The 12077-nt window shown below is 43.7% G+C and overlaps 1 protein-coding gene across 1 annotated transcript in view; it reads right to left on the bottom strand.

The window, feature by feature from the left end:
- The window catches only part of SPEF2 (sperm flagellar and cilia associated 2), a 1083747-nt gene that overhangs the window by 307643 nt on the left and 764027 nt on the right, over positions 1-12077 (bottom strand). Inside the window, exon 27 of the mRNA XM_085631001.1 lies at positions 1483-1621. Coding sequence (XP_085487127.1) covers positions 1483-1621 — 139 coding nt within the window. The remainder of the gene's footprint in view (positions 1-1482; positions 1622-12077) is intronic.

Here is a 12077-nt window from a genome sequence, read left to right as displayed (position 1 = left end):
GTAGAGAGGTAAACCCAACATAATGTCTTCACTGGGCAATAGAGTTTGGTGCATATGCAAATGCACGTGCCTGTTTATCTATCAATGATTTTCGGAACAATCAGCCAGGTAGTGATGTACTTCAAAAGTAATACGTTCCAGAAAGATGAACAGTAAATGTTAAGAAACATCCCTGCACTTCAGAGGGGCAGTGCTCCGGCACCCTAAGGGACAAGCCGCAACAGCTTAAACCCTTACTTACCCCACCTTGAGCACCTCACGTTAGGTATATGTGTTCTCCAATTTGCCAGCAACATCCCCTGTCCCTCCCACTAAAACACTGACCTATGTGTGGGAGATGTCCGCACTCATAGCTGAGACCTCAAAATAGAAAAGATAGGAGCAGCAGAGGCAGGGATTCCCGCACACAGGTTTGTGAATTGCATTTTGTAGTAGGTAAGCCCGACTACAGTAGTAATATATGCATATTAAAACATGCAGTTTGTGAAACTGACCCATAATGTGCAAAATCTTGTTTGCACAATTAGTATTATGCTCACACAGAGTATAGAGAAGCGAGGTGCAAGAGAAACGAAAGAAATGGGAACAACAGGTGGGGGCACTACAGGTGTTTGGATCAGAACCCTCACTCACCCGAGGGTGACAAGCTTCATAGGGCCCTCCACACACTGGAACCGCAAGGTACCCAGTGTGGGCTACAACTTTCCCACAGGAAAGGAACAGGGGTGTTTTAGTAGCACGTCCATGTGTTAATCCCTCTAGGGTAAAGGTGAGGGGCAGAGTGCAACTGAAAAAGTGGTTTAAAACTAGTTCAATAAGGACAAAACAACTTTATTCCCATGTCCTAATGGATAGAGGTTAAAAGCATAGTGCGACAGGGCCATAGATATTGACCCTATATACAGCCAACATGTTTCTGCCAGATGTGACTTAGATGTTCTAGGCATTCTTCAGTCCTATAGTGTATTGTCACTCTGTTGTGTAAACGTGTACAAATTATAATAGCATAAAAATAGCACAAAAATATACTCAGGCCAATATCTTGCCCAACAGTGCACAGTGGCAACGAGTTGATGAGTGGGTCAGATGGCCCCAGAGGCAGTATATAAGGTCCGACTCTACCATCTAAAGAGTCTCTTCACACGTAGGGCTCTCTTACGTGTGGGGGAAATACGTCCTCAACCGAGACTCTGGTGGGAGTGTGCACAATCAGTAGCCCATGGGATGTAGATTTTCTGTGTTTAACTCCAATGTGGTGGTATTTAGGGCACAATATTTTTTTCTGGTGATATCGTGGTACCACCATGCACCCATGATCACATGAAAAGCAAAAACATGCTAAGACAAAAAGATGCTGCAAGAGGGTGTCAGTAAACCCGAACATCCTCAAAAAAATGAGTACAAACCTGGCATGAATGCAATTTGTAATTCAAGTAGAATCCGTTCATTAATATTTTTCCCTTGCGTATTATTTCCCATTACCTTGCCATTTCAGCCAGATATCTCGCTCCCAGCCATTTTTCCATGTCTTTGGAAGCATCGTCTGCTTTTGCTAGCAACTCCTGTAGAACTGCTAGTGCTTTTGATTTGATTAGTTCAAGTCTGGATTTTGTAGCAGCCACTGTTGAAAATTATAGCCCATGACAAAATAACAGATTAGACATAGAACTTTACAATGCATGCAGAGAATCAGTTCAAAATCAGTAGAACAATTGGAACATTGGGAACGAGCACCAAACAAACCTCAATCTTCATACAAAGATTGATATTCCAAGTTTATTTTGCCGTTACTAGAAGCAAGAGCAAGTCAGACATATTTACCTTTAGTGATTTTATTTCCTGTAACATTGACCTGGTCTCAATGATCTGGTAGTATTTTGTTACATATGTCATTCTTGTATTTGTGTTTGCATTGTTAGTGGTTGTCCATCCTGTCTTATTAAAATTGCACCGATGTCAATGGCACTGTAGCAACTCTTTGGAGGATAAGCCAAACTTTGAATAAGGACCTAAGATTCTAAGTCACATGTGCAGTGCTAACATCCCCTCCTCCTTTGAGCTGTCTTCCCTGAAGTACCACATTCTAGTACTGATGTCCCATCTAAGCTCCTTGATATGTTTGCTCTACTGGTTATTTATAAAGCATTGCTCTAGCTGAGTAGTGGGGTCCCCGTTAAATAAATGTCAATACGTAAATAATAAATCAATACATTTGTAGGTTGCGGTCTGAAGAGGCCTGCAGATGCATTTACTGATTTTGAAATCCCTTCACACAGAACTACTATACACAGTAACAAGTCTAAACACATACCTAATAGAAACTGTGCAGTTACACATAGAACAATGCAGTGACGGCCCGTGTAGGGCGTTTTACCGGGGCGGTGACGTGGCGGAGAGGAGGGGCAGGGTGGGGGGTTGCAAAATGCAGCAAACGGCCGAGCCGTCACTGAAACAATGGGTAATACATGGAGCTGAGTAATGCAAATGCAGACATGGACAAAATGCTACATCCACAGAGAAGAAAAAATGAAACAAAGGCCATGAGATATTAATAAAGAAGGCTTGCGTACATGTTTTGGGGAGTGGGCTACCAATACTGGTAGTGAGTTTAATCACTGGAAGGATGGATGGAGTATTATGGGGATGAGGGATTGGTCTAGTCACATGGATCCCAAATTCTGTGGAGTGAACTTATTGGGTCTGTTTACAATCAATGAGGGATTGGTGGATCTCAGATGGATGGAACTGATGTTCCAGAGAAGTGAACTAAGTCACCCAAAAGAACTGAAACAAACACGTGGGGTGTTGGGGGTTCGTATGCAGCGACCAGATGCATGCTGGTTGAGCATAAGAACCAAAGAATAGTATGACAGATGTGTAACCAGGAACAGTCTGAATGATTCTGAAGACAAGAGTAGGTAATTTGTAGTTGTGACTATAATTGGCTGAGTGCTTTAGAACACTGATCAGACACCTGATATGTTCTGGAATTAATACATTGTAGCAGTAGCTGTAAGTGATAAGGTCATGCATGCTGGAGATAAACAGTGCGCCTAAGTATTAGGTGAAAGGAGATGGAGACAAGTTATATAGGAAAAATGAGTCTGGAGGAGATGCAAGGGCAGTGAGGTGGGCGAGGAAGGGAAGTAAATGATTTTGTTTTGGGGGAAGGTGGACATTATCAGCTGGTTTCTCCTCCTAGTCACTGTCATTATGTTATTAGAGCAATTCATGTCCAGGAGACAGACTACAATCCTACTGCTTTTCTTTATCAACAACCTTTACCTCCCCCCCTAAAAGGACATACGTACCTGACCTCTTACACAGAAGTCTTCTTTGTCCGTTCACCATGATCCAAACTCAGCAGCGAATCAAGCTTAGTTGCATTTCTCTCATTTACCTTTTTGAATTGTTGTGAATGTTCATTATGGAGGCGCTCCTTTTCTGTACTCCTCTTGTTGTCACATCAATAAATTAATAGGACTTCTTTATTCGTTGTTTAGTAGGATTTGCTGTCAGATGAAGGCTGGCATCCAGGAGGCCTGACATTTACTTGCTGTTCACTGTGACATGCAGGAATTGGGGCTCTGCTAGCTGAGTGGGTCGTGCACTAGTTGTGTCATTGTCCCTGGCCCTCCCATAGTCCCTCTTTCCATGGCTCCCTCAAGGATCCTGGTGGTAAAGAGCCTGTTAATTCCTCTCAATCCTATGCAGTCTCAGCATAGAGATTGTCCAGGAAAGGGGGACTGAATCTACGAACACCTGTAAGTAATACTCGTTTTAGGGTGCACTAGGCAAGGCGGTGTTCATTTGTTTTAAACAAACTAAAAGCCGAAACCTAGCTGTGCAGGTTCATTCTCTCTTCCATTGGAGAGCTCATTGCAGCGGTTTGGGAATGGGATAGCTGCATCTGTTAAAGTGGAGACTTTGCTGTACAAATTTTCGCTGACCCCTGTTCTCAAGAGTTGGAAGTCGGCTACATCTCCTTAGATCACAATTTAGGTGTCTAAGTCCGTGGACGTTTAACACACAAAAAATCTTTTAAAAATAAATAAATAAATGTACATTACTATACACTGCAGGCAAACAATAACTGGAGTGACAGTGCTAGGGTTGACTAAGGCCATGGAGTTCTATGAGGAATTCTGGTGTCATTCTGAAGATGGCAGCTTTCCCCACACTCCAGATTTCTGAATCTGAGGCCCCCTCATACAGCTGAGGAGTACTGTTGCAAGAACACGTTTTAAGAATGACTCTCCACCAATATTGCAAGTATCTAAGAAACTCCTTTTGGTCAAAAGAACAGTAGTATGTTAGTATCTAGATACTGCGTGTTGTGCTTGCCTCTGGCAGCTTAAAATCTTTGTAACGAAAAGTGATTTTGGGTAATTTCAAGCCTATTACACTCATGTGATCACCAACCTCAGCATTACAGTCTGAGTTGTCTCATCCAGAAGCCAAGTGTGATCTCCTGGTATCTCACAAATCCTCACTACATTTGTTCAACGCCTGTGCTACCCCATCAATATCTAGAAGTAACTGGCAGAGTAATACAGAAATAACACAAAGACAGAACAGAAAACAAATCAGGGTTGAATCCAGTCAGACATGCCGCCATATGCCCCAAAGGCAAAGGACAGGTTTGTGGGCACCTTTGTTGACTCCTGGGATTAAGGCCTGACAATTCTAGGGTCTCCCATTTGGCTTGGGTGCCTTGATACATGCTTTCACTTTGAATGCCCTACATCCCGTCCGCTCCTGTCAGTTCACCTCCCCGAACAAGGGTGCAGGCCCCTTGTCCTGACATTCTGTACTCCTGATCTTGGGTTGTCTTTTGCACAGAGTGACCATCAATCTCAGAGGACACCTTGTCCGGTTAGTCTTTTCTGTTTCAAATAATACAGAAACGCCTGATGAAATTACGATGGACATGTGGATGGGGAGCAGGGGTTGAGGTATTGACTGTGTCGGAAGGGCAAAGATTGGAAAGAGATTTCCAGAGTACTTTATTACTTCTAGGTGTTTTAGCAAGAGGAGGGGTTCGTTTAAGCCAGCGCTGCTTTTTTCTCTGTTTTTTAACCTTTTTTTGGCTTTTTTGTCAGGCAGGAAGATGAGAGTGGCTCAGTGGAGTTCAAGATTCAGATATCACCTGTAAACCTCTCACAATATCAATCAAATCACAAACAGAAGTGATTGTGTCCAAGAGCTCTCCTTGATGATCCAATGGCCTGTTGAGGAAGAACTTTATCCTGGATGTCAGATGTTTTTTGAGAAACTTCCAGAGGACTGGCCAGTTCGGATATGCCTTAGTTATTTTGATATGCGTTACTTCGCCATAGTAACTTTTAATAACGTAGCCTAGAATGCTTTATTTGATGTAAAGACCTTGATTGTGCCAACCAAATTTCCCAGTATCTCTGGTAATGTATTCAACATGTTAATAATTGGGGAGCATGGGCATGGTTTGTACTTCACACTGGATTTTACCTCTGCTTCCAGGAGATTAAGCTTAGAACCAATTTCTACAAGGTGGGTTGCCAATAATTTGATCAAATCTAGTTGTAGTTTCATTTTGTTTGACTACCAAAGTAGGGTCCTGGCTATAGTGTCATGCGTGGCTCTTACTTCTACCATCTCTTGGATATGTGGTGTGGCCTGCGGAGTCAAAGCTGGCTCAGCATTTTTTTCCACTGGTGTACCGTCATTTTAATGGGATATGCCCCAGCGTTTCGACTATTTCAGCCTCAATGTAAGAAAGAAAAACGATCCATCAAGATTCCCAGCTCTTGATAAGTGAAGCTCTCCCTTCTGGGAAGTGAACAAGTGGCCATTTATGCAGGGAGGATTCGCCTGTTTGAGGTGACAAGGTCATGGGGCTCGTTGGTTCCAGGGACCAATCCAACGATTGATTGACTTGTGCAGCCATGAAAGTCATATTCATATTTGAGCTTGGTATTACACTTGCAGTAACTGGTGAGTTACCTGTATTGAGGGAAGCTAATTTTCTCCTGTCCTCCTGTAAACAGATCTTCAGGCTCAAGTAGGGGGAGAGCAGACTGAGAAGGAGAGGCTGTTGTTGGATCAGTAATTGACATGCACAATTTTAAACTGGGGTATGATTGTGTTCTGTGCTTAGTAAGGAGCCCTGCGCTTCTTTACTTGGCTTTTTTTGTAGCTACCTGAGGTGAGATAGGCAGACTGGCTGTTGATGCCACATCTGGAATGTCTTTTCCCTTTCAAACTGATTCTATTGCCATATAAAAATATTGTTTGAGTTCATTGTAGAGGAAGGCAACTGATACAGAGATATAGCATGACCATTGCGACTGTCCACCATTGACACTATTCTGGAGCCGGTAAAAGCGTCTTGGTCTGGGGTAAGTGTTTTAATGACTGCTCATCCGCTATTTCACCCGCCAGAACCTTTTTACCTGATGGCAGCTTCTGTTTAGTTTAGTTTAGTTTATTTATTCAAATGTTCGGTCTTTTAAAACCATTACATCAAACAACTTATTTTTCTTACTTAGAGCTTCCTAATAAAAAAAACATAAACCGTTAATAGGAGGTTAAAAACCACTGATCCTTGTTCTACACTTAGTAAACTCAAGTCCAGTTTATATTGTCCATAAAATGCTGCAACCTTAAAAATCATCTTCATCGTAAAAACAATGTATAAGACTTCTGGTTCTGTATATATTAAACATAGTTCTAAAAAAAATATATTTCCAATAATCATTAGATTCTGTTTAAATTTCTTCTGGAATTCGACCCAATTCCTTCAAATGCACATTAAACAATGTTACCCCCTTGCAGATCAAGGGGATCGAGGATCAACCTAAATAGGTGATTATGGCTTCTCTGCATGTTCGAATGTTCATATTAATAAATGTTTCTTTAAAAAATATCTTTCTTTCTTTTAATAACTTTGAACATGCACAGAGAATATGTGGTAGAGATTTGTATGTGTAGTCGCACAGTCTGCAGTCTTGATTTTGATGTTGGTCTTTCCAGGAGAGGATGAGATCCTTTGTTTTACACATACCAAAGCATAGTTTAATGAATTGATTTTTTAAAAATAGTTCTGTGGTTTCCTGGTACCATATGACTTAATCACTGTCCAAGCATGTCGTCTTTGTAATAAGAACTTCTTATCTGTTGAGTGAGACAGGAGGTTTGTTGTCAGGTTAATTACTTTGTTGAGGTTCACTTTCCCCATGTCTGAGTTCTAAATTTCTTGAACGAAAAACTCCTCTATTACCTGGCTTAGGTCACAGCCCCAGGTACCTTTTGTTTTATCTTCTCTTTGAGCTTCTATTTCTTTCCTGCACAGGTTCTCGATAGAATCAGTTTCGGATGCTCTGACTCTCCCACATAGTTTGATAAATGTACCTTTTCTCCAGAACATTTTATTGAATAAACCAAACTTGAGTCAGACTTGAGCCGTTGATGCTGATTGCTGAATGAGTGGCTTCTGTTTCACAATTTCAAAGAGGTTTGCGCTTTAACCAAAACTCAAGGGGTTTCTCACCTCCTTGGAATCTGGAGTGGAGAATCTGAAATATCTTTTCTGGATAAGTGAGCATATGAATACTAGCTGAGGGAGGCGGGGAAGACTAAACAGCAGATGCTGTGCCCTACACTTAAATCCGAGAAAGCAAAAGACACACAATTGATGGACTGAATGCAGAACAAATCAAAACATTCGCCCCCAGTCAAGAGATCTGGGTTAAATCCATCATTCTTTTGCTCACCATGCCACCCCAGTTTAGACCTGGCCATATGCAAAACAGGCTTGACCCTGTGCCTCATGAGAACAGTCCAGCCCGAACTGCCAAGCCAGGTCCTCTCTGGGCCGGAAACAAGCATCCTAGGACCGGTTTCGGGGGCTCACCCCGCTTCAGCCAGGATAGCTTGAATCCAGTGGTGAGCAAAAAAACGATGGATTTAGGCCCAGATCTCTGTACTGGGGTGAATGTATGGCATTGTTCTGAATTCTGTCCATCAATTGTTCTTTTTGCATTTGTCACTCCGAGTGGGACGGGTATGCCCAGACGTGGGTCCCGTCCTCTCCATGCCACTGGAGTCAAGCGATCCTGGCTGATGAGGGCTGAAAACCCGAAACCGGTCCAAGGATGCTTGTTATCAGTCCAGGGAGGCCCTGGCCTGGCAGTTCGGGCTGGACTGTTCCCATTGGGGCGCAGGGTCAAGACTGATTTGCATATGGCTGGGTCCAAACTGGAATGACGTGGTGAGCAAAAGAACGATGGATTTAGGCCCAGATCTCTGTACTGGGTGAATGTATGACATTGTTCTGCATTCTGTCCATCAATTGTTCTTTTTGCATTTGTCACCCGAGTGGGACAGGTATGCCCAGACGTGGGTCCCGTGCTCTCCATGCCACTGGAGTCAAGCTATCCTGGCTGATGAGGGCTGAAAGACCTAAACCGGTCCCAGGATGCTTGTTTCCAGTCCAGGGAGGACCTTGCCTGGCAGTTCAGGCTGGCCTGTTCCCATTGGGGCGCAGGGTCAAGACTGATTTGCATATGGCTGGGTCCAAACTGGATTGGCATGGTGAGCAAAAAAAACGATGGATTTAGGCCCAGATCTCTGTACTGGGGTGAATGTATGACATTGTTCTGCATTCTGTCCATCAATTTTTCTTTTTGCATTTGTCACCCCGAGTGGGACGGGTATGCCCAGACATGGGTTCCGTGCTCTCCATGCCACTGGAGTCACACTATCCTGACTGATGAGGGCTGAAAGCCCGAAACCGATCCTAGGATGCTTGTTTCCAGTCCAGGGAGGACTTTGCCTGGCAGTTCGGGCTGGACTGTTCCCATTGGGACGCAGGGTCAAGACTGATATGCATATGGGTGGGTCCAAACTGGAATGGCATGGTGAGCAAAAAAACGAGGGGTTTAGGCCCAGATCTCTGTACTGGGGTGAATGTATGACATTGTTCTGCATTCTGTCCATCAATTGTTCTTTCTACACTTAAATCCGACAGGGCTCACACAAAGCCTCTAAAACCACCAGACCACTGCCGGTGTACCTAATCAATGTCTGATGAGGCAATTGCCAATATCTTTTCCACAAAAAATAGGCGCACGGTAACACACTCAATGAGAATGATCCACTGGAGGTGGGGCATGGGGCCGACAACACCCCAAACGACTGAGTCAAAAGGCTGATGCCAAAAGCACTGATGAAGATGAGGATGTAGTGCCAAGTCTTAGAGTGTGCGGGCCCCTCAACAAGGCGCAAGCAGTCGAGCAGGCCGCAAGCCTAATGCCTGCCCACTCATTGGCTTACTGGCTTGCTGTCCTGGCTTGCTGCTCTTCAAGCTCTCCCAGGGCAAATATTTTAGGCAAGCAACTTTGTTACTCCCTTGTTGCTTCCTTATTGCTTAATAACTTCTCCTTTAGTATATTTTTATTTAAATGACAACTGGAGCCCTCTTAAGTAAGTCCTTAATCCTCTTACCAGCAGACAAATGCAGATCCGATCAATCTCTCTGCTTCGAATTGGGGTCACTGTCAGTGAGCAATTGAGCGGTGTGATGATGAGTGAGAAAACTACAGCTGTGTACGCAAAAGGCAGGCACTGGTGCAGGCGCAGGCACAGCAGCTGCAGATCAACATGGCCTGGGCTGACTGGGCTCCCACCAGGGGGCTAACCACACCATTACGGCATACAGCGGAACGGCAACAGAACCGACACAGGCTCCACGCCGATGTGGTACCCTTGGGCCACTCTATAGACCCACTGCTCCTTACTCCTCGCTGGTTCGCTATTAGAGCCATGCCCAACAGTTTCCAGTTGCTGAGAGGTCCAAAATGTCATTGGTGTTAGCTAACTGACAGATTCACAGATTTCATTCCACCTCAGTCTCATCTCATAGATAACAAGGATCCAGTTGGCCGGTCACCTATTCAAATTCCTGCTACTCAAGAATTTAGACTGGAACAGATAGCTTGGTGTGAAGTCAGAGGAGCATTATGGGCAAGATTCAAGACGTGAAATCAGTTACCAGACTTATATGTCTAAAAATGCATTTTAGTGTTCAGAAATTTGGTGGTAGAGAAGGACACATGGATACATTTGAATTTGGACACAAGGTGACAAAGGTTGTGATATTTAGTGCTCGTTGCTTTTGGTTGCCTTCTGACACGTGTCAATGCCTTGTCAGGGTAGTAATCACTATGCAAATATGAGCTTCCCTTTAGCGTTCCTATATTGCAGTCTCAGTTGGGCTGTGTCATAGTCTATTTTCACAACAGAGGTTTGGGGAATCTGCCCCTCAATGTCGGGCTGTTGGTGCAGCTAAGTATCAGTGTTCACTGTGTGTGAGGTAGCCGGCACACATGTTAAGATGTGTTTAGTGAACTGACAAACTTCAAGAAATCATCTCTACTGGTAAAGGGCACAATTATAGATAGTCCGTGTTGGGAGCATCTGAGTACTATTTTTTATTAAGAGTTCCTATGGATAAGTAGCAGGGATGAATGCTGCTGTAGGTACTGCAACATATGATTGAAACTATGGAGGCCAGGAGCACCATTGTGCTCTGGCTGGGCTGCAGTTAACAAATAGTGCAGTAACACACGGCAAAGAAAAGTGCCTTGACCATGTAAGAACATCTATTATATCCTAAATGTAATGCCCTGGAGCTGATGTGCGATATCAACATTTTTGAGCCACCTACAAAGCTGTCATGTCTGGTACACCTTACCTCATTGCTAAGACTACTAATGAGAAAGTGATTTCAAACCACACCCTATCATGCCTAGCTTCCATAAAGGGGGAAAAACACTGTACCCAATGAATTACACAGCACCATCCTATGCTTCCAGCAACTAAGCAGACAGTACTAATATCTAAATCAGGGAAAGCTAGACAGTACACAGTTACAGGTGATAGAGACAAGACATATACAACAGTAACTACAGCCACAGATGCAGCTATTTAAGTTCTCAGAACCTTCATTGTGCACCTGGTAGAGCGGGACTAACTACAGATAGTGAAGGGCTGCAGCATACCTCATCTCGAAAAGTACGGCAAGGCCCATCAGTAGACCCAATGGTAATTTCCATTGCTCTAAGCTGGACCTCATAGTTTCTGGGGCTGACAGGGGAATGCTGCAATAGTTTACACTTCTGCTAGGTAAATCTCTAAATCCATCTTGTAACTGAGTATCTCTGCCACCCAGGCAGCTGACTGAGTGATCCCAACAGACACACACCTTCAAATGCAACTCAAACACATCTTCATTCTCACACCACCTGGGTGTCCCAAGACAAAGCGCAGACGACGCACATGTAAACTATATTCTCTACTAGATCCCCTAAACCCATCGCTCATTCCCCTGAACCACCCACTTGCTGCTGCTATGCGCAAAATCCTAAATCTGTCTCTAGAAAGGGTTGCTGCCACCACATCCTCCCTCCTTACTTCCAGACATTATTGTCTTACTCTTTACATCCACACCACCTTCTGTAAAAACCATGCCTTCCTTTCCTACTTCATAATCCCACTTTGCGATATTTCAGATCTGCTTCCTCAAGCGCTACAACTTTCAGTGCATTCTTTCTCACCCCCAAAACCATCACTGTGACTTTCATTCATCTTTTCTAACAAGATCATGCACATCATGCATCCACAGACACTCCTGTAGAACTTAGCAACTGGCTGGTTGATAGTCCTACTCTAATTCCCTCAAATTCCTATACATCTGTTTTGAGGATGAGGCGTACCCACCTCCTTCATATGCAGTTTCCCATTTTGCCTCTTACATCCTCTCACCTTATCTACTTACCCCATCCCATATAAACATGCACTCTTCCCTTCATAACCATAAATACTTGTTTGATTTGTTTGATCAGTCAGAAATGCTATCAGACTTTTTTTTTCACCTTATCTGCAACATTTAACCAGGCATGATCTGTGCTCCAGAGATGATCTTCCACCCATTCTCCATGAGGCCATCCCATCAGGTTACAAGCCTCAAATGAAGAACTCCACTATGGAGAGGGTGTGGTCATCATCTACAAGAACTCAATTCCAACTACAAGATTCAA

This window comes from Triturus cristatus, chromosome 2_1, assembly GCF_964204655.1.
Source record: "Triturus cristatus chromosome 2_1, aTriCri1.1, whole genome shotgun sequence".
Classification (NCBI taxonomy): Eukaryota; Metazoa; Chordata; class Amphibia; order Caudata; family Salamandridae; genus Triturus; species Triturus cristatus.
The sequence above is the reverse complement of the archived record's forward strand: the minus strand, read 5'-3'. Positions and strand labels throughout refer to the sequence as shown.